General features: G+C 47.7%; 1 protein-coding gene across 1 annotated transcript; it reads right to left on the bottom strand.

The window, feature by feature from the left end:
- Positions 1-11,491: 11,491 nt before the first annotated feature.
- On the bottom strand, positions 11,492-20,030 carry MESD (mesoderm development LRP chaperone). Its single transcript, XM_004432004.3, has 3 exons — positions 19,803-20,030; positions 13,319-13,551; positions 11,492-12,003 (listed from the first exon to the last, which is right to left on the bottom strand). Exons 1-3 carry the CDS (start codon positions 20,004-20,006, stop codon positions 11,745-11,747), a joined length of 696 nt encoding a protein of 231 aa, XP_004432061.1. The 5' UTR covers positions 20,007-20,030; the 3' UTR covers positions 11,492-11,744.
- Between the last annotated feature and the right edge of the window lie 3,228 nt (positions 20,031-23,258).

Below are 23,258 nucleotides of genomic sequence, written 5' to 3'. Positions count from 1 at the left end.
TATTCACATAATTTGCAAATGGCCCCTTCGTCAAAGGATCCTTACTATGCCATCTGCTTCCTGCTGGGATTCTACTGACACTTTATATATGAGAAGCTCTGACAAAGCAGTAATGGTATGAAAAAAAGGAAAACACCAAAAGAAAGACAAGGAGGGGCCAATTCACATAAGAAAAAACAGAAATGGGAAATAAATACATCTAAAAATTCAACCTCATTGGTAATTATGAGATGCAAACTGACACAACAGTGAGATCTATTAATAACCCATTGAACTGAAAATATTAAAAAGAACCCTAAAAGACAAGAGGAACTGGACACTCTTAGACAATGATAGAAGAATAACTTGGTACAACTTTTCTACAAAACAATTACGTAAAAGTGATTTGAAAATGTGTGCAAACTTTGGCTCCAAAATTCTGCCCAAGAATTTATCCTACAGGAAGAGCTCCAGGGGTGCCCAGGGATTTGCGACGAGGATAGTCACTGCAGCATTCTATACGATAATGAAAACTCTGAAACAACCTAGAAAGTCAACAATCAGAGATCGGTTAAATTGAGATATACTCCTTTTCCCAAAATAAAGCTTAAAAATGATTGTTGAAATGCTGATAATTATTAAAGCTGGATGTTAAGGAATGGGGATTCATTATACCATTCACTCTATTTTTTGCGTGTGTACATTTAAAAAATTTCCATGGTAAAAAGTTTTTGAAAATTTGAAATAACTGCTTTAGAAAGTATTTAGCATTACGAATCAAGAGCCTGAAAAATAGTCATTTTTTTTGACCTACTAATTACTCTTCTGGGAATTTAGCCTAAGGAAACACAGCTTAGATATCGAGATGTTCATTATGGCATTATTTATAATCATTTGACAGGTTCAAGGAAACTAAATGTTCCACTACACAGGAATGACTAAATAGATCATGGTTTCATTTCATGAACTATTAGACCTCGTTGAAATATTTACAAAGAGTTTGTAATAACAAACTCTCATTTTCAGAGTCAGTTGCAGAATCCCCGTGGGTTTTGGAGGCCACAGAGTATTACAGGCTAAAAGACCTTAGAGCTCAGCTGGCTGGGCATTTCCCACATTAGAGATGTTTTCTCTCTCTCTCTCACACACACACACACACACACACACACACACACACACCCCTCCAGCTCTGCCACCGCCCCTTGAGGCCGTGAGGCCACCCTCCCTCCTATCCCTTCTCAAGGTGCCTCCCTCTGCGTCCACTCTCCCCCCACCAAGGCCTTTGCATCTCTTCCTCCGGAACCTCTTCCCCCACTCCTGGTTCTGCATCTGGAGAGCTCCTGGTTGAATTCCTTGGCGAGTGCTGGTCCGATCCAGCTGAGGTCCAGAGAGGTGAGACATTCTGACCTGGGCCACACATTGATTTAAGCTTAGATGGAGCCCAGAGGCAGGAAGCGCCATCCTTACCCTCTAGGGTTCTCAAGGAGGAGCAAAGATCTCGGGGAATTGGTAAGGAAGGTTCTATCCTAGGGGTTCGGAGACCTCCTTTGCATTGGAATGAGTCCCTTTTGTCCTGTTTCTTCCAGACCCTGGTATGTAAATTTCAGGCTGGCAGAACTTGTCACCCTTCTATAGAAGAGTGAGGCCCAGGGACATCAAATATTGCACTCAAGGTCATCCCACTCAGGGCTGAGGCGGGAGGCCAGGATCAAAGAGGCCGCAGTGTGTCCAGGCCGCTCCCGGCAAGGAAGAATGCCGGTGCTGGCGGAAAGAGCAGATGCAGAGCAGACCAGAGGTGCCTGGGAATTCCCGACATTCCAGGACAGCAGTCCTCCTTGCCCGGGGTGCTGCCTAACTCTGGATTCATGGGCTTGGAAACCTCACCTTAGAAACTTTGGCAGACTTCTCTGGAGAAAAAAACATTGTTCTGGGCTGGCCAGGGTGCTGTGCTCTAGAATATATAAATCCTGTGGGCAGGGCTGCTCAGATCCAGGGTGCTAGAACTTGAATGACAGGCTCACCGTGGGCATGAGTCAACTCCACAAGATCTATGAAGAGTTCACCATGCACCCGGCCTCAGGCTCAGGTGTCCCCAGATGCTGGACCAAACGCACAGGGCCCCCCAGTTTCTGGCTTGTGACACTTGAGTGGGACCTCCTGAAATGTGCCCACCGTAAATGCCCCTGTCCTGGCAAACAGCGCAGTCAGCCTGCTGTCTCCTGCGGCCCCTCGTGGCCCCGGGCAGCTCTACCCTGGTCTTCCCCCTCTCAAGGCCAAGCCACCTTTCCTAAGAGGGAAGGCCTCGACCAGGCGAGCGCCTGAGAGGACGGCTCCAAGGAGCGGGCCCGCAGACGCTCCTGCATGAAGGGAAGCAGACCCTCCCGGCTCCTGCCCACAGGGCACCGCGCAGACGGCCGTTATCCTTCTGGAACGGTCTCTGCGGCCGTCCAGACTTCCGTCCCGGCCCTCCCGTAGGGTGCTGTGCCGCAGTGGATGGAGTGCCGCCTCGGAGGAGAACCCCGCGTCCAGGCGCCATCCTGCCTGCTCCTAGCAGTGACAAGGGGCAAGGGGCTAGCCCTCACGAGCCTTTCTCTGTGGGCAGGCGGGTTACCGCGGGCCGGTGCCGTGTGGTGCGCTTCCGGGGGTCCGCCCGTTGACCCCTCACTGCACCTGCACGAGGAGGGGCTCCCCGTCGTCCCCAGGGCTCCGGGGAGCGCTTCCAGCACGCCGAGACCCCCGGCTCCCCGCACAGGGCCGCCGGCCGAGCTGTGCTCTCCGGGCCTCCGGTCCAACGCGCTCGACCGCGCGGGGGCCCGGAGAGGAGGGAGTCAGGTGTGAGAACCTGTGACAGCGGCGCTCCGGGGACGCCAGACAGGGCGCTGCTGTTAACAGTCTGCAAACACCGTCACCGCCTGCGCCCGCACGGCTCCAGGAACTGGCTGGGGCTCAGCGTACTTGGCGAGCGTGTGCACCAACGGCACGTGGGTGTGTGACGAGGTCCGGAGCACAGGAGCAGCCCTTTTCCCGGGCAGAACCCTACCGCCTGAGTTCAAATCCTGGCTTTGTCACTTCCTAACTGTGTGACCCTCGGAAAAATACCTAACTTCTCTGTGCCCCAGTTTTCTTGTGTCGAACGGGGATGGTATATCATATCTCCCCCACGGAATTGCTATGAGGTAAATCAATATATCTAGAACGGTGCACGCGGATCAGATCATCCCTGAAATTCAGGTTTCAAAGAGAAATTCAGAGAGAGAGGTGTATGCAGACTTGCACAGATACTTGGCAAGCACAGATTGAGTGGTCTTTTAATTAAAACCACAGCTGGAGCATTCTCACCGAAGGCTGGGCGCAGGCCCAGCAGCGTCAGGCGCGGAGGCCCAGGGCCCGGCCGGCCTCTGCTGCCGCCTAGTGGGCATATCCCCTCATTCTGACCTGGCTGTCCTACATGGGAGCAGTCACGGTCCCTGTAGGGAGTTCTGGCCACCTCGCCCGGCCCAGCTGTGGGCCTCCTGGACTGCGGGCAAGGAGATCAAAGCGCTGCCTCTCGATGGCTTCTGCGCAGGAGAGCGCCCGCCGGCCGGGCCGGGCTCGCAGCCGGGACAGTGGGGCTGCAGCCCCGCCAGAGCAGGGCGCGAGGCCCCCGGGAGGCGGGTGACGGGAGGCGTGGGTGACCGCTCGAGTGCAAACGTGCTTGTCATTGTCATCAGCGTCTTCCTGCTCTGCCCCCGGCCCCAGCTGAGCCCGGGCATCCACCCGGCCCCTCCTGTTCTTCAGGACTTCTCCCAGACTTCCTTCCTCTAAAACCCCCAGTGAAGAGCCCATCTTGGCCCACCATAAAGCCCTCTCAGCTCCAGGCCCTGGCCTCATCTTACCTGGTCAACAAGGCCCCGCACTGGCGCACTGCAGGAAAACATTTTTTTCATCAGATTTCAGTTAAAGGGTTAATTTCTGTGTTCAATAAAGAGCACACACAATACAAAAACTGGAGACCCCTCCTGGACCAAACTTCAGTTAGGCTCCTCTGAGCCCTTGTCTCATCTAGGCCTCGAATTTGGCCTGCTGAGCCCAGTTTTAGCAAAGAATCCTGCGAAATCCCCCTCCCTTGATATCCGATCAACTTCCTCTTAGTAACATTTGTTTCTCATTTTATTTATTCGGGCCCTCTCTCTTTTTTTCTAGATGAGTCTGGCTAAACGTTTATCAATTTTATTTATTTTTTTCTTTTTGTGAGGAAGACTGTCCCTGACCTAACATCTGTGCCAATCTTCCTCTATTTTGTATGTGGGTCACCCCACAGTGTGGCTGACGAGTGGTGTAACTTTGTGCCTGGGATCCGAACCCACGAACCTGGGCCACCAAAGTGGAGTGGGCAGAATTTAACCACTACACCACCCCGCCAGCCCCAATTTTATTCATCTTTTCAAAGAACCAGCTTTTAGTTTCACTGATCTTTTCTATTGTTTTTTTAGTCTCTATTTGGTTATTTCCACTCTGATCTTTATTATTTCCTTCCTTCCACTAACTTTGGGCTGTGTTTATTCTTCTTTTTCTAGTTCCTTTAGGTGTAAAGTTAGACTGTTTGAGATTTTTCTTGTTTGTTGAGGTAGGCCTGTATCACTATAAACTTCCATCTTAGAACTGCTTTTGCTGCATCCCATAGATTTTGAAAAGTTATGTTTCCATTTTCATTTATCTCCAGGTATTTTTTCATCTCCTCTCTGATTTCTTTGTTAACTCATTGGTTAGTAGCATGTTGTTTAGCCTCCACATGTTTGTGTTTTCCAGTCTTCTTCTTGTGATTGATTTCTAGTTTCATGCTGTTGTGGTCAGAATAGATGCTTGATATGACTTCAATCTTAAATTTATTGAACTTGTTTTGTGGCCTAACATATGACTTATCCTGGAGAATGTTCCACGAGCATTTGAAAAAGAATGTGTATTCTGTGGTTTTTGGATGAAATATTCTGTATATATCTACTAAGTCCTTCTGGTCTAAGGTGTCATTTAAAGCCAATGTTTCCTTATTGATCTTCTGTCTGGATGATCTATCTATTGGTGTAAGAGGGATATTAAAGTCCCCTCCTATTATTGTGCTACTGTCTATTTCTCCTTCTGTGTCTGTTAATAATTGCTTTATGTATTTAAGTGCTCCTGTATTGGGTGCAGATATTTACATGTTATATCCTCTTGTTGGATTGTTCCCTTGATCATTATGTAGTGCCCTGCTTTGTCTCTTGTTACAGTTTTTAAGTCTATTTTGTCTGATATAAGTATTGCTACCTCAGCTTTCTTTTCATTGCTATTTGCATGAAATATCTTTTTCCATCCCTTCACTTTCAGTCTGTGTCTTTAGATCTGAAGTGAGTCCCTTGTATGCAGCATATAGATGGGTCTTGTGTTTTCATCCATTCAGCCACTCTATGTCTTTTGATTGGAGCATTTAGTCCATTTACATTTAAAGAGATTATTGATAGGTATGTACTTACTGCCATTTTCTTAGTTGTTTTCTGGTTGTTTTTGTGGTTCTTCTCTGTTCCTTTCTTCTTCTCTTGCTCTCTTCCCTTGTGGTTTGATGGTTTTCTTTAGTGTTATGTTTGAGTTCTCTTCTCTTTATTTTTTGGGTATCTATTGTTGGTTTTTGGTTTGTGATTAAGAGGTTCATGTATATTGACCTACAATCATGCACTGCATAACGACATTTGGGTCAACAACAGACCACATATACGTTGGTGGTCCCATAAGATTAGGACCACACAGTCTAGGTGTGTGGTGGGCTATACCATTTAGGTTTATGTAAGTATACTGTGATGTTCACACAATGACGAAATTGCCTAATGACACATCTCTCAAAACATATCCCCATCGTTAAGGAACGCATCACTGTATAAGAATCCAGAGTTCTCAGAATCCAGGGACAACCTGAATAATCAAGACCCAAGAAGTCAGAAACTCAAGGCAAGTCTAGAAACTTACCAACATATGTTCTGAAACCTTCCCTCTAGTTGCTCCACTACTGATGACTCAGCTACCAAATCATTCAGGCTCTGGCCGAGAGAGGGTCTGATTTGCCACCCTGGTGTGTGGCGCCCCAGGTGAGGTGCCCACCTCTGGTCCAAATGGCCACAACCCTCCAAAGGGGTGGGAGGGGGGGAGAGTCACTCATGCAAACAGGGCTAGCAGTCTTGGGTTGAGGCAGACGCTCCTGGAAGGGGATGTTGATGGTGAGCTGGAGATCAGACTCGTGCCCTTGTAAGTGACAGGGCCATGCCTGGAGCCGTGGTCTGGCCTGACCTTCTCCGATACATCAGTCTGTTGAGTAAAACTATGGCACAGTGAAAGGATGGGAATATTACACAGCCACTACACATCAGACTTAAAGACCATGCAGCAACGTGGAAACTTCACTGGAATATGATGCTAAGTGGGAAACACGGAAAACAAATTTCTATTTCCACTATGATGACTACTCTGTGAATATAAAGTTCAGAGATAATGGTTCCTCTGAAAGGAAGCTCGGTCAGACGAAAATGGCTTGAATAACTGGGATGGTGTGTTGGTAGATGAATGTCTTTCTTTTACAGAGATCTTTTAATGTCACTGTCACATTATTTTAATGAAAATAAAGACTTCAGTTCTTAGTCTGAAAGCAGGAACCCAGGAAGTCAGGTGATACGAGTTTTTAAGAAGAAATACTAAAGACTGTGGGTCTAAAACAGTAGGTTCCCCAGACTCTGGCACAGCTTGGCCTCACTGCTGTGAGGTTAGGCCTCACCTTAACCCCCTCCCTGCCCGAGCCTGTCTTGAACATTTACATCTTCTGTTTGGTAGTGTTTTTAACATTAACTTGATTTTTTAGATACAGTCAGCCCTCCATGTCCTCGGATGTGGGACTCGTGGACACAAAGGGCCGACTGAGGGACTTGAGCACTGGAGAATTTTGATATCTGCCGAGGTCCTGGAACCAATCTCCCACAGACACTGAGGGACGGCTGTACAGCGTGAAATATGGCTTCTTGATGACTGAGTTTTGTGGCCCCCCTCACACCATGCGCCTGCAGCAAGGGCCCACTCTCCACGCCCTAGACCTGCCCGGGTTAAAGCCGCATGTTGCATGGCCTTTCCTCCTCCTGCTGGGGGCGGAAGGAAAACAGTTATTGGAGGGAGATAAGTGAAGTAAAGAACACGGCAGCCCGACCTCCCTGAGGGGAGCAAGGGCCCAAGGTCCACTGCTAACTGGAGGAACCTCCAAGGAACAACGGGGGAAGAGAAGCCTAGTCTATGACACTTGGGAAAACCACAGGAGGGCAGAGCGCACCTGTTAGGCCAGGCCACACGCAGCCTTCCTGAGCCCCTCCCTGTCCTGCTCAGTTTTAGAAAGGCTGAGGGACAGCAACACTCAGCCTTGAATCACAGCTCCAGGGAAACACAACCTCAGACAAGGACAGAGGGGTCGGGCGAGAGCACCCAAAACAGATGCTGTGGCCACAGTCGGGGGAAAGCGTGTCTGCTCAGCATAAACACGATCGAGAAAGACAAAGATGCGGCATCCAGCCGAACCTTCTGCAATCAGTAAACAACAACAAAAGAATACACATACAAATACAGGTAGCTATTCTGTTCTGGGAAAAAATTATAAACCAAGGTGGAGATTCTCCTTTTGGACTTTTTGAGTTCATGGAACTTAATAAAAACAGCTCAGTAGCTTAAAAATGGAATGAGATTAAAAAAAAAAAACTCATTTCAGAGCTAAGAAAAAACTGATGCCGAAAACACCAACATAAAACTAAAATTAAGCTAACAATAGAATATAAATTTTTCCAAAATGATGGGAAAAAAACCTGAATCTGTAATTGGAAATGACCCCCCATGTTCTCGGAGCATAGCAAAAATGACCCCAAAAAATCAACACTAAGACTTCTCCTAGCAAAATTACTAAACATTGGGAATGAGGACGGCTCCCCAGGCACTCAGAGAGCAAAGCAGTCACTTTAGGGGGAGAGATGATGCCAGTCTCAGAGCCCCAGTGGAGGAGGAGATACACTGCATGGTGTCAGTGTACAAACAACCCTGTTAAAACAAGAATCGGGGACACAGCAGGAAGTTCCTGAATTCTCCCCTTGACTAGAGGTTGATACACACTATCTAAATTGGTTTATTAAAAAAGAAAAAGAGGTTTAACATTGTAAAGGCAACCATCAGAAGTACTAAAAACCACAGGACAGCCATCAAAAACTAGAGGGCACGAGGATGAAAGGAAGTGGAAGGGTGTTTATCTGATTAACTTCTCACGTTTCATGGCTGAGGGTCAAAAGGCAGCATGCAAATGTATTAGACCAAGAATCATCAAACCAACAGAAAAAAGTAAAAGTAAATTTATATATGTACGTGTACATATGCCCTCCATCTCCCTTACACTCAACATTTTTCTTGTTCACGGATCTGCAGACTGGGCACGGCCTTTCTGGACAGCTCCTCTGTTCTCTTCAGAGCTGGGACGTCTTGAAGGCTGGGGCCGGAAGCATCTGAAGGCTCACCTGCTCAGACAGCTGGTGCTGCCTGGGTATCTCTACCTCTATGAGGCTTCTGTACATGTCTTCTCCAGTATGGTGGCTTCAGCGCAGCCAATGGAGATACAGTGTTTACATCTATTAAACTGGCAAGTGTAAGGCCCAGTACTGGCAAGGAGCTGGGATCTATTGCTAGCAAAGGTTAAGTTAATGAAACTACTTGAGAGAGCAATTTGGCAGTATACACCAAAATGTTAAATTTGGTGTGTTCTAGCAATTCCACTGCTAGGAATTTTCCCTTCAGATATAAACAAAAGTTTACCAAAATATTTTGCAATGTGATATATTACAAAATATTTTGTAATGTAATTATTTTGTATTAATGTATATAAAATGCCCATTTCACCATTGTATATACTAGCAAACCCCTGAAAACTTGAATGCCCATCAGCAGAGACTGTGCCGAACCCCACAACCGCCCTGCTAATCTGGGCCATCTTCAACGAAGGCCTAACTCCTCAACTCCCAACTTGCCTCTCACGGCCACTGGAGCCCCGCCAATCAATCCTTCAGTGCAAAAAGTGCAGAATGGATTTTCTCATGCCCACCCCACCACAGCTCTAAATCCTTCAGGGCATCCCAAATTCCTACAAGACCCCATGTACCTCTTACCTCTCCAGCCCGCACATAGGCTGTCCCTCCTCTGCTACTTCTAAATACAGGGCCTTTGCATGGACTGTTTCCTCTGCCTAGATGGTTCCATTCCTCCCGCCTCCTCCTGCCTCACAGAGGTCCTCTCTGACCATCCCGAGATTCCACCCACCTCCACCCCACCTCTTGGCCTGTGGACTTCCTTCATATTTCTACCAGTTGCCATTTTACTTTGTATGAGACTCATTTTTTTTTTTTAATTTTTATTTATTTTTTTCCCCCAAAGCCCCAGTAGATAGTTGTATGTCATAGCTGCACATCCTTCTAGTTGCTGTATGTGGGATACGGCCTCAGCATGGCCGGAGAAGCGGTGCATCAGTGTGCGCCCGGGATCCGAACCCGGGCCGCCAGCAGCAGAGCGTGCGCACCTAACCACTAAGCCACGGGGCCGGCCCTGTATGAGACTCATATTTGTCTTTCCCCACCAAACCGTTAAGCTTCACAGTGGCAGGGGCTATATCTGCACTGTCCCTGGCACCCAGTAGGAACTAGCACGTAACATTCAGTAAGTACGGGCTGAGAGGGCTGTGCAGGAAGCAGTGCGATGGAGGTGTACATTCTGACACATAAAAACATAAGGCACAGGGCAGAGCACGGGGTATGCTCCCCTCTGCCTCGTTACAACAATTATCCAGTCAGGAAAGTGGCTCTATGCTGGACCATCACGGCTACAGATGACAGAAACACCACCAACTGCCCTCGGTAAAACCTGGCAACACTGAGGGACAAGGCTTGCCTCAGACCTGGCTGGATTCAGGGGCCTAGATGGTACCACCAGGACCTGGCTCTCCTCGCTTCTCACACTGCCCGTGTCGGCTCCCTCCTGACAGCTCTCCTCTGCACAGGGCAAGATGGCTGCAGCAGCACCAGCTGCACATACCCCAGGTTCAAATTGTAGGAGAAACAAAAACCACTTCCTCCCGAGGTGGCTCAAGCAAATTCACCCAGGATTAGCTCCGCCTGGGCCTCTTGCCCTTCACTGGAGAGGGGGGCCTGGAAGGGGACGGCCTGCAGGGCGAATGTCCCACTCAAAGCACAGAAGTGGGAGTAGAGAGGGTGTGGCTCACCAGTAGGAAATCTGAGTTACCAAAGTAAGGAGAAATAGATACTGCGAGGCCAACACACACATCACTATGAGCTGGTAAATGCCCATGTTTTTTTCTTAAACAAATGAAGAGCAGCTCCCTCTGGGACAAGGCAGTGGCAGCAGCGTGGGCACAGACTTCTCACTTTGTACCATTCTTCACACGACATTGTCTAACCATGTACATGTGCTATTTTTAATTTGTTAAAAATCATAACGGAAGTTTTTTACAAATAATTTTAGTTCTTAAAAATGACAGGTATATAAATGCTGTCACTCTTACTCAGAGTAGGCTAAACATGAACTGCAAAATCAGACATTAACAGGTAGCACGTCATGTTAGTACCATACAAAAACACCACAAATTTAGGCAGTTTATCAAAGAAAAACATTTAGAAATGAATGAGGTTATGGAGTCTTCTGCCATACTCTGCAAAGGACTCTGCTTCCCAATTTACACCCTTTAAAACCGTCACATTAAATGGAACATACGACCCTCAACACCAGCATTACTCATTCCTAAATAAGGACACAGAACAGAACCCCTGAACTCAGCCACATTAAACCTGATGGATACCAAGAGTTCTCTGTAACTGACGAGAGGATTCAAGTCAAAGAAATTTAAAGTGAATACTTAGGATTTCCACATCATATGATCTTCTGTTCTCTGCATAGATTTGGGATTTACACATCCTGGCGTCCTGACAGTATATTAAATACCAGAGCTCCGTGTGGTGTTCCCATGGCGTGTTTTAATTTCACAGTAATGAAAATGATGTTTGCAGCATGAAGAGCCTGATTCAATTAAGTCAAGAGTCTTAAGTTCGTCTGATTAGAACCTGGTATCCTTTCAGTTAACAGAAAATAAAAAGCACGGACGCGGGCCGGCTCCGTGGCTTAGCGGTTAAGCGCGCGCGCTCTGATGCTGGCGGCCTGGGTTCAGATCCCGGGCGCTCCCCCGAGGCACCACTTCTCCGTCCAACGCGAGGCCGAGTCCCACGTACAGCAACTGGAAGGATGTGAACCTATGACATACAACTATCTACTGGGGCTTTGGGGGGAAAAAAATGAATAAATAAAATCTTTAAAAAAAAAAAAGCACGGACGCAGCAGGCCACCAGATCAGAGCAGGTGCGATGAGGGGAGTGGTGCCACAGCAGTGTTGACAACTCCCCAAATTTAAACGAGAAAAAGCAACACAGTCAGGTTTCCATTTAAAATGACTTTATAGTAAACATGAATTTGTCAGTGTCCAATGTTAATTAAAAAACTGCTCCCTTCTTACGTGAAGCCTTTAAAATGAGAAATCTTATACTGACCACAAACTGGTCATGTGGCAGACCTTTTCTAGAAGAAACGAGAATCTCATCCAGTGTGCAGTTCCACGTCCACCCCCATCCCTGAGAGCCCTGGCCGTGCTCTGTCCCGTGTGATCCTCCGCAAAGCGCAGGGCTGCCCCATTACAGGTCTTCTCTTTTATTCCTAGCTCGATTGTCTTCCTTTGGAGCCCGAGATTTCGGGTCTCCCTCCTTCTTCTTTTTGCCCTTCTCTTGCTTGGTTTTATTTTTCTCTTTGCTTCCTCCTCCTTTGCCCGGGTACACCTGTCCCTCCAGAGTTACATCAGCACACCTGTCCTGACTGACCAGAAAATCCTTGATCTCCCAGGCGTAGCTCCCATCTCGCAGCATGAAGATGGCACGGTCTGAGCCCACGATGAACCTGCACAGACGCGACCTTACAGTCAGCACACACTAGTAAAGTACTAAGGGCTCAGAGCGATTCTATGGCTCTTAACCAAGAAAAACAGTTCCTTTCAAATTCTACATGAATACAGAACAAAAAATCCTATATTCCAAAGCCTAGTAGCTATTGACACTTGATGTTTGAAAATACCAGCTGGCTGAATTATTTAATACCTCAGCTAAGATCTAAATAGAAACAGACCCAGATGACCCTTTAGGGTACAAGGGGATGCTCCTGTTGAGAGTCAGAATTAGGCAGAGCTCTCAGGGTGCTGCAGACACCGCTCAGGGGTGGCTGTGGTAGACACAGGGGGGAGGCTGCCAGATGAGTCTTGTTTACATTCTGAGCTGCCCAGTGAGTTTCATTTGACAAAAGGCTTCTGCTGATAAAGGCTGAAAACCACTGGTTTAGATGGAGTCGTGAAAAGAGACCCAGGAAGGGCTCGAGAGGACACCCAGCTACTGGACAGAAATGCTGACCCTGGAGGTTAACAGCAAGTAGCCCAAGTATGCCCACACTCAACAGGTCCCCAGGAGCAAAGAGGAATGGGATGGGGCTGGGTGGGCCACCAGTGTGGCCAGTGGGCTATGATCGCTCCATTGCTGAGGGGCTACCCCCACACTTCCACCTTCAGGTTACTGGCCCCAGCCCTCCAGAGACCAGTGGCAGCTCTGGGCCAGTCATTACCAAAACACTTATTCGTTCCCTCGAATGTCCACTTAAGCTAAGGAACAGCATTCTGCATCTCCTAGTATTCCTCCACTTCTTTTCATTGCTTTCATATTTCCTAAGCTAAGACATTTGAAGACCCTGAATTTCAGAACTATTATTGAGGAGGAAAAAGGAAATTCCTTAAAATTGCACCTCAGGATCAAACTGAGCTGTGAAAACCAGACCTCTTCACCTTAAATTAGTTATCTTGAGCACTCTAAACACAGTGCACACAAAGGCATCCTCCAGGGAGACTTCTAAAGGAAGCACACTGTCAAACCACAATGAATCTGCCCCCACCACTGTTTACTCAGATAAAATACAAGTTAAAGACACAAAGATACGTAAACCTTCAGGATCAAATGAGACGTTTTAAAAAAAACACAACTTACTGGCTTTGACCAATAATGAATGCTCTTCTTTAAAGAAAAACAATTAGATAACTAAATAAATGTACGAGAAGAAACACTAGAGAGGCGAGTCCAGGGCCGTCAGTACTGCCAGAAAGGGCACCTGCTCTACCGCCCCAGGAACAGGCCCCACACCCACACGGTGCTCTCCACACACGTGGGCGCTTTACCTCTGCACGTCGTAGTTGGCGTTGAAAAGGCTGCCCTGCCAGAGACTGGTGATCTCCTCCGTCTCCTTCTCAGTGGGGCTTCCTGACACCGTGACGAACATCATGAGCGTCTTCCCTTTCTTCGTCATTTTCAGTATGCTCTCCGGCTTGCCCGGGTCTATCTGGGAGAAGTCGATCGGTGCGGAGGGTCTTTTGTGCTCTGGGAGATCTCCTTCTTCTATGTCATCGTCTTTCTATCAGGACGGGGGAAAAAGCATTCAACCTGTCATCAGAAATGTGCTTTTCAACCGGCACGGGCAAAAACACCTGCCTATCACATCAGGTGCAAGTTATGACCTAAGTTATAACAGAAAAGGGAAAACCCAGGGAGTGTTCCTCTTCTCCTGGACTTTCAAGCAAAGTCTCAGTTTCAGGCAGTTGCCTACTACCCGTCACTCCAGGTCACCAGTCAGAGTCCCCATGTGATGAGTTTCTACAGGCTTTTTCACTCTCAAAGCATCTACCAATTCTGAGAGACTGTAAAAATGGCCACATTCCAGTTTGCTCATACAATGACATACTACACAGCAATGAAGAATAATAAATACTGACACATGCAACAAATCTCGAAACTATCATATTGATTGACAGAAGCCAAGCACAAAATCAGATGTACAATCTCATTTACTTAAGTTCAAGAATAGGCAAAACTAATCTGGAATGACAGCAAGCGGAGCAAGAGCTGCCCCTGGCAGGGGTGTGTGAGGGAGACTGACTGAGGCTGCACACGGGGGAACTTTCTGGGGTGATGGAAATGCTCTATGTTTTGACAGGGGTGTGGATACCATAGATGTACCCATTTGTCAAGACTCACGGCACTGGATACTTAAAATCTGCATTTCGTGTACACCTATTTGACCTAAAAAGTAAGAACTGTAACCAAATATTCAATCGAGTTGTAGGTTTGGTTTCTGCAGCGGTATGAAATAGCAATTCTGAAACTACCTTCTGTGAACTCTAGGCTTGAGTAAAGGAGTAAATATATGAGGATAATGAGAACTGGGTTCTTCACTTTTGGAAAGGAACTCAGAAATACGGAAGGAGGAAGAATGTACCCTGTGGTATGAGGCTGCAACTGGAGGCATCAGAAGGAACTCATGATTTTTAGATAGATACATAGATAAAAAATATTTATAAGAATTAAGGTATCTTGGAGAAAAGGTTAATTCCAGCAAGGAAAACAGAAGATAGCCTGGAACATCTTTTTGCATCAGAGAGTAAGAAAGTGCTCAAAGAATGAGGGGAAGTGTCAAAGGGACAGAGAAGCCGACGTGATGCAGGGCTCAGGGGCCTAATAGGCAATACTCTGAAGATGAAAATAAATGACAGAATTACTTATAACCCCCAAAATAAAATATAAACCACTGAGTCCATATTGATATAAATGAATGAATAAATTACTAACAGTAGAATACCAACTAATAAATAGAAGATAAATAGATAGATGGATAAAAGTACTTAAAAGAACCAGTGTTCCGTGGAGAAAAGGCTAATTCCAGCAACAAAAAGAAATGGAGTACTGATAGAGGCTCCCATATGGACGATATTTGAAAACATTAAGGTGAGTGAAAGAAGCCAGACACAAAGGACCACACACTGTATGTGTCCATTAATACAAAATGTCCAGAAGAAACAAATCTACAGATAGAAAGTAGGTGAGTGGTTGCCTGGGGCAGGTGGAGAGGGGGGAGGAATGGAGGAGGGGGCATGGAGACCATAGAGTTCCTTTTTGGGGTGATGAAAATGTTCTAGAATTGACTGTGGTGATGGTTGCACAACTCGACTCAAATATACTAAGAACCACTGAAATGTACACTGTACATTTGGGTGAATCATATGGCATGTGAATTATATCTTGATAAAGCTGTTATTAAAAAAACCCTAAAATAAAACAAAAACCCCTATATCACTCTTACTTGGTCCTCTTGACAAATCATTGAAGGGCTGAGACTTAAGACACCAACACTAATGTATTGAATTAAAATATATATATATTTTTTATAATTTTATTTATTTATTTTTCCCCCAGAGCCCCAGCAGATAGTTGTACATCATAGCTGCACATCCTTCTAGTTGCTGTATGTGGGACGCGGCCTCAGCATGGCCGGAGAAGCGGTGCGTTGGTGCGCGCCCGGGATCCGAACCCGGGCCACCTGTAGCGGAGCGCACGCACTTAACCGCTAAACCACGGGGCCGGCCCTGAATTAACATATTTTTAATGGAAGATGAGAACAAAAAAATCCTGCAGCAGTGGTTGCAGGTGAAGCTGATCTAGGCTCTGGCTTCAGCTCTACCCGACTGCCCTCGGGACTGCGGGAAGACTCCTCACTCCTCTAGGCCTGCCCCTCACCCGTGCAAGAAAAGGCACAACTGGTGATCTCCACACACAACACACCAGCCTTCTCCTCAACTCAGCCACCATCTCAGCTGCCCCGTTTCCTCCTCTCTTTGCTTTAAGAGTTGATGGCGGTAGACAGTGGCCTGTGCTGCCATCAGAGGGCTCGGGTTCAGCTCCAGGCTCCACCCTTTAGCCCTGTGGCCTTGGACAAGTTTGAAAATCACTTTCTTCACCTACAGTGGAAGAGAGGGGAATAACAGTACCTCCGTCGTAGGGTTGTTTGGGGGGTTGACTGACACACAGGTAAGCAGCAGACACTCAGGACCTGTTGGCCCCCTGTAATCTGCCTCCAACCAACCATGGAGATCACACTCTCAAAGTCACATAGGAGCTCCTGGTTGCCAAAGTCACAATCTGTTTCTGTCTTCATTCCTTCCTACTTGTCCACAACATTCATTATGCTCTCTTTAAACACTTCAAGACTTCCAGTTGGTTTAGTAACCTAGGATATTTGTACTTTTCAAACTGATTTCACTAACGGCCATGAAATTACCTCAGTAGGTCACAAGCAGCATTTCTTTTTTAATGAAAATATAATTAAATAACCAGAAGTCTAGTAATGCATTCAACCAGGGGAAGGACTGTTTCAAGAAACTTTAGTTTCCATTTTATACGTCTTTGTGTTACAGTTGCAGGAAAAAAAAAAAAAAACTGAAACATCGTGCCCTAGGTGCAGGGAAATGCTCCGTACTACCCTTGACAGTCCCAGTGCCTCCCTGGGTAACCTTACCTGCTCTCATCACTTTCTCTATGCTGGAAGCAGTCAATCTGCAGCCCCAGGCAGGGCTGGGATGGCGTGAGCAAGTGAGGCACTCCCCAGACCCCAGGCCCAGCCCTGCCTCCAGGCCAGTCTGGCATTTTTGGATGGCTTCCCCACTTCTCCATTGCTGTCAAACTCAATGAACTCCCCTTCTCTGCAAATCCTTTCCTTCCTCCCATTTGTCCCTGATAACAACACCAGCTACCATCTACTGAGTAGATACTATATCCCAGGGACCTTCTATTTTATATTTCCAACCTTCAGGCCAACCCTACAAGGTCTCCACTGAATATATGATGAGGCTCAGATAAAATAAATAACTTATTCAAGGTCACATGCTAGGAGAGGTGGCAATGAAAAGCAGACCCACATTTCTGGCTCTGAATCCCCTCACCCGCGCCTTCCCATTGCACCTGTTACCGTGATGTAAAATGAAAGAAATGAAATTTGGTTTATCTATACCACTGGGGACTCAGCATCAGTTCTACCACAGTGGAAGGAGTCCTCCCCTTTGCTCCCTACTCCACACCGGAGGCAGGCCTCTCGCTGAAGCTCTGGTGCCCACACTATCGGGAAGGAATGGGGGGTGGATTCAGGGATCGCCACTGGGGGAAGAACTGCTTCCCACAAAAAGCACCACAGACACGGATGCACTCCCACAGAGAAATCACTGCTCCTAGGGAAGGACGCTCACATTCGCAGAGAGTCTGCAAACATCAGTTCCTTTGTCTGCATGACACCCTGCAAAGTGGGATGTTCTCCGGCTTTACGGACAAGGAAAGTGAGGACCACAGTTACCTAGCGGTAGAGCTAGGTCTGAAACCTCTGTCTTTTGACTACATTATGCTGTCATCTTTCTGGTCACACAATCAACCACCAAGTCCTGTTAAGAGTGTAAAATCTCTCACATTTCTCCCTTCTACTCCATTCCCACAGCTTCTAACTTAATCTAGGTCCTCCTCATTTGCACTTCTGTTCACCAAAGCACACAGCAGTGTAGTAAAATAGTTAAAAGAACAGGCTTTAAAATCAAGTGACTTAATTTGAAATTCAGCTAATGTGCTGTGCGACCTTGGGCAAGTTACTTAACCTCTCTGGGCCTCAATGTCATCATTTAGAAAATAGGGATAAGAACCTCCCTCATCAATGTGGTAAGAGGATTAAATGAGATAATGTGCTTAGAACAGTCCTGTTACCTAATGAACACTCAATAAATACTAAGTTATCTCTGCCTTCAGATTCTCTCCCTGCCCATTCATCCTAAACATTGCTGAGCAAATAATTTTTCTGAAGTTTAGCCCTGATCATGATATTCCACTATTCAAAAACCTTCAATAACTAAAACATCTACTCTAGGGCATATTCTGAAGTCTTTTAAAAATATTATGAAGACTATGTAGCAACTTGGGGAAATGCTTAATATATCTCAAATGAAAAAAGGAACAGCAGAAAATTCCATCGATGCTGCTTTGAGCTGCAAAAATTACGTCTGCAAATGGAAGGGCACACACAAGAGTGAACACGTTTTGGGATGAAGTTATGGACGATTAAATATAAACATTCCGGTATTGTAATGTTTAGGTAACACAACTTTTCAAACTCATTATAGATTGCATGTTTCCTTCTAAATAGAGTTCAAAGCTCATAGCACTCAAAGCCTAGCATGACCTGCTCCCCACTACTGTGCTTCAGACGCAGTCTGCTCCAGCCACCGAAATCATTTATTTCAGCATAGCTAATGACTGGATTGCACCAGGCTAAGTTCTTTCCATGTTTTCTCAGTGAATCCTTAGAACTACTTGAGGTGGGTACTACTAACACCTCTGTTTTGCAGACAAGGAAACTAGGCAGAGAGAGCTTCCTTACGAGCCCACATTCACATTTCAGTGGTTTGACCCAGGCAGTCTAACTCCACAGCCCAGGCTTTCAACATTTGCACCATTCTTCCCAGTTCCCACACATTCCACCCTCAGCTCAGGCTGCTCCATCAGTAATGTCCTTCTCCCACACTTTCCTTGGCCTAAAATGCCATTTCCTCCCTGAAACCCTCTGAGATTGGCACAGCACTTTCTTTTATAGGGCTCAGCAGTTTCTACGTTGCATTATGGTTATTTTTATCATCATCTACTGTCCCCGATGAGTGGACCCCTTGTTCATCTCTGCAGCACTCTGGCTGAAGGTCTGAGTATCTCCAGGAAAGGTTCCTCATGAGGTGTTCTTACTGGAGCAGATGAAATGAACATTTGCTGGAGTCCAGAAGTAAATCGGGAGGTCTCAACGGCGATGGTGAACGGGGAAGGAACTGCTGCAAGTTCCCTCCTCATCAGCGGTCTGCACACTCAAACCCGCCCCCACCTTTCCTTCAGCAGCAGATAAACGCGAAAACACACGTCCACTTTCTTCCAGTCAAACGCAGCAGATAGCACTCAAACTCATGTCTGAAAGCCTCCTCAGACAGGCACGCACAGAGACTGCCACAAAATGATAAAACAGTGTCGGATGGAATCATCCAGTAAAATGCCCTCACTTTGCAGATAAGAAACCCGAGGCCTAGAGAAGAGACAGGACTTGCCCAAGGTTACACAGTGGGGAGAACGCATGTTTCCGACTCTACTCCACCAGCCGTGCCAATTAACCAGGACAGCTCAACCCGCTATGGAAGGAAGGCAGGCAGCAACGTGGTTTTGGTTAGTGAACTTTATCTAAACACCTTGTATACGCACCCTCTAATTATACGCTGCAGTGCATTCAAGTAACAAACCAAAAAACTCACTCTCAGAAAAACAAGTTATTGCTCCTTCATATGAAAAGTGTGAATTCCGCGACAGAGAGCTATCAGCCTTTGCGGCGCCCACCCACCCCCCAAAGTAAATCCACCCACAAAACTCCAAAACTCTCAGCAGGGAAATATACCAAAACGGGGAGTCTGAAATCCCACGGGTTTAGAGGACGGCAGAACTACCAACGCTGCGAGGCGCCTCCTGAAAGGGGGCCTCGCCCGCCCCTCGCCCCGTCCTGCAGGAGCGGAGGGGAAGGTCTCCCGCCCCACACGCACCGCACACCGACCGCGGGGCACGCACAGCAGGGCTGAAGAGCGAGGGCTGACCCGGGATGCGGGCGGCCCGGGAGAGGCCCGGGGCGGGGGTCGGAGGAGGCACCGAGGGTCAGCGGGGGCTCGAGGGCGTCAGCAGGGACGCACGGCAAGAGGAGAGAGGTTAGCTGTCGGGGTGAGAGGTCAGCGGGGTTGGAGACGGGACGGAGCAGAGCCGGGGGAGCGCGCCGCGGACCTCCCACTGCTCCAGGAGACGCGCCATGTCCGCGTCGTTGTAGTCGCGGATGTCCTTCTTCTTCTTCCGGGGAGACAGGCTGGCCTCGCCGGGCGTCGCGGCCGGGCTCTCCGCCGCGCAGACCCGAGGCGGTGGCAGCTGCAGCAGCAGGTCCGAGGCACAGAGGAGGACCACGGCAGCGCGCGCCCAGCCGGACGCCGCCATCTTCGCCGCGCCGTGCCGCCGCGCACACCAGCCGTGTGCGCGTCGGGCCCCGCCCCCGCTGACTCTCTAGCCCCGCCCCTGCCGCCTCTAGCTCCGCCCCCGGCCCGCGCTAGCCTACCAGGCCCCGCCCTGTCCTAGTTCCTCCAGCCCCCGCCCCCGGGAGCCCCGCCTCTCCGCCATGTTGGCCCCGCCCCGCCCCGCGGCTCCGCCCCGCGGCCGCGCTGAGCCTCTCTGCCCTGGCTGGCCGCACCGAGGCCTCGGGTTCACTTCCCGCCCGAGGCCGGCCTTCCGTTCTCTGACGCGCGGGCCGGGTCACGGGTTCCCACGCGGCCAGGAACCCTCAAATCCTCCGGGGCCTCAGTTTCTCTCTCTGCCGTGGGATGGAGTGGAGCTGGAAGTTCGGTGGCCGCCGGTTCGGAGTGTCCCCGGGTCTCCGCGGTCCCTGAGAGTGGCCGGGGAGAGGAGGGCGGGGCGTCTGGCCCGCGGCTTCCTGCTGGGCTCGGAGGTTCAGTTCGCCGGCTTCCATGCCGCTGTCATCGCTCCAACTCGGAAAGCTTGTTAAAAAAGTCATTACTTTTCGTTTTTAAAAGCGCTTCAGTATTTCTTCTGATTTTAACCTCATACTGTAGGCTCTGACTAATCCTTTTCAAGGTTGAATCATTCTATCTTTTGTTTTCTTACTTAAAAAGATTCTGGCTAGAGACGCTTTAAAACTCCACAAGTTCTAAATGGCTGATCTGCTTTCTTTTACATTTTTAATTACATAAGAAAGACATGAATCACTCACTGCAGCTGTAAAATGTTTGAACATTATACAAAGTTCCAGACTTTGACTCTACCCCACAATTCTACTCCACACCCACCACAGTTACCAGTTTGTTGCGTACCGTATACATTTTTCTGTGCATTTACAAACATCAAATGTCTCTAGAAATGGTTTTGTTGCATTTATATGTGTGTTTATGGCAACATACTGTACAAATAGTTTATTTCCTTATTACTGTTTTTCTTTCTTTTTTTTTTTGAGAAAGATCAGTCCTGAGCTAACGTCTCCTCTTTCTGCCAAGGAAGATTGGCCCTGGGCTAACACCCATGCCCCTCTTCCTCTACTTTATATGGGACGCCACCACAGCATGGCTTGACAAACGGTGCATCGGTGCACGCCCCGGATCCAAACATGCGAACCCCAGGCTGCTGAAGTGGAGCACGCACACTTAACCACAGCACCACTGGACCGGCCGCTCCTTATTACTCTTTTGGTGGGCCTTTATTACCAATTTTTCCCCTATTACAAAAAAAATAGAGCCATGATATCTCTCTTTATTCATGCCTCATGTTGTGGGCTGAATTGTATCCCCCAAAATTTCATATGTTGAAGTCCTACTCCCCAGCCCCTCAGAATGTGACTGTATTTGGAGGTAAGGTCTTTAAAGAGCTAAGTTAAAATGAAGTCATTAGGGTGGGCTGTAATCCAATAGGACTGATGTCCTTATTAGAACTGGAAATTTGGACATAATCATGTTTGGGAGGAGACCATGTGAAGACACAGGGAAAGATGGCAGTCTGCAAGCCAGGGGGAGAGATCTCAGAAGAAACCAACCTTGCTGACACCTTCATCTGGGACTTCTAGCCTCCAGAGCTATGAGAAAATAAATTTCTGTTGTTTAAGCCACATAGTCTGTGGTACTTTTTTACGGCAGTCCTAGCACACTAATACACCTTTTCGGATAGGATTAATAAGCTGCATATAACAGAAAATGGATTTTTTTTAACAGTTTTATTTATTTATTTACTTTCTTGTGAGGAAGATCAGCCCTGAGCTAACATCCGTGCTAATCCTCCTCATTTTTTGCTGAGGAAGACCAGCTCTGAGCTAACATCTATTGCCAATCCTCCTCCTTTTTTTTTCCCCCCGCGAAGCCCCAGTAGATAGTTGTATGTCATAGTTGCACATCCTTCTAGTTGCTGTACGTGGGACACGGCCTCAGCATGGCTGGAGAAGCCGTGCGTCGGTGCGCGCCCGGGATCCGAACCCGGGCTGCCAGAGGCGGAGCGCATGCACTTAGCCGCTAAGCCACGGGGCCAGCCCAGAAAATGGAATTTTTTAAAAAGTGGTTTAAACAAGACAGAGGGCTTTGTTGTTATTGTCTGATTTTTCTTTTATGGAAACTGAGCATCTAGGGCTGATATTGTGGCTCCCCAGTCATCTGGCACCTAGCCTCTTTCTCATCCTGCTCCATCACACTGGCCTATGGCTTCCATCCTCAAGCTCACCACAAGTTCCGAGATGGCTACTGGAGCTCCAGCCATCAAGGTGACTTTCATCCAGAGGAAGAAAGAAGGGAGGAAGGCCAAAGGGAGCATACCTTTCAATGGAGTCAGCTTCCTGTAAGCAGCCTTCTTGGACGTGCCATGGAGCACTGCTGTTTACATTCCATTGGCTGGAACCCAGCCCTCCAAGGGAGGCTGAAACAGCCTTCCAGCTCCATACATTGTCACCCCAAATAACGCTGGGCTCTGTTAACAAGGGAGAAGAGGAAGTGGATGTCGAGTAGGCAGTTAGCTGACAATGTCTGCCTCACCTTCGCTCTTAGGACCACTGCTGTTTAAATTCTCTGTCCTGGAGTGGTGGCTGATGTTCTACATATGCGTGCATGTATCTATATACAAGCGTTTTCTGTGGACAGTGAGCAGAAACAACTCATAAGAGAAAGAGGATTTTTTCTTTTCTTTTCTTTTCTGAAATCATAGGGGAAATGTCATAAGCTTTCTCCCCAGGGCGCATTGCTCCACCCAGTGGCTTGGAGCCGTGTCCTGGTGCAGTCATGCTAAAAAACATGCACAGCTGTGGTCGATCATGTGCTCTTCTGGGAGGGGTCACCCTGGTAATCCATTTTGCCAGCTGCCAAGTTAAGGTGCAGAAGTGCTGGGATTTCTTGTCCACAGTATCTAGTTGTATAGAATAAAAGTCATTAAGTGTTTTACAGAAACTGTTGGGATTGTGTAAAAAAATTCCAGGGCTACTGACTTTCATCTAAGGAGGAAATCAATTCAGTTTATAATCCACCGAGGTGAAAATATCTGGATTGATGGCATTTTCACCATTTTGGTGTTTGGAACTTGATTCAGTTCACCTCTGCAAGAATTTATTTCCCAAGGGCCTCCTGTCAACCAAGAACCAGGCGAGACACCGATGGAGAGATTAATTGAACAAGGTCCCTGCTCCACAGAGACTGCAGGCCAGCAGAGAAG

This window comes from Ceratotherium simum, chromosome 3 (assembly GCF_057802395.1).
Source record: "Ceratotherium simum simum isolate JZ-2026a chromosome 3, ASM5780239v1, whole genome shotgun sequence".
In the NCBI taxonomy this organism is placed as follows: Eukaryota; Metazoa; Chordata; class Mammalia; order Perissodactyla; family Rhinocerotidae; genus Ceratotherium; species Ceratotherium simum.
The sequence above is the reverse complement of the archived record's forward strand: the minus strand, read 5'-3'. Positions and strand labels throughout refer to the sequence as shown.

What these genes read in the sequence shown, in the direction of transcription:
- MESD (XM_004432004.3), bottom strand. Translation starts at nt 20,006, where the DNA reads ATGGCGGCGTCCGGCTGGGCGCGCGCTGCCGTGGTCCTCCTCTGTGCC. An exon ending in GTCTCCTGGAGCAGTGGGAG is followed by an intron (nt 13,552 to 19,802) that starts GTCCGCGGCGCG and finishes CCGTCCTGATAG; the next exon opens with AAAGACGATGACATAGAAGA. An exon ending in GCCAACTACGACGTGCAGAG is followed by an intron (nt 12,004 to 13,318) that starts GTAAAGCGCCCA and finishes GCGTCTGTGCAG; the next exon opens with GTTCATCGTGGGCTCAGACC.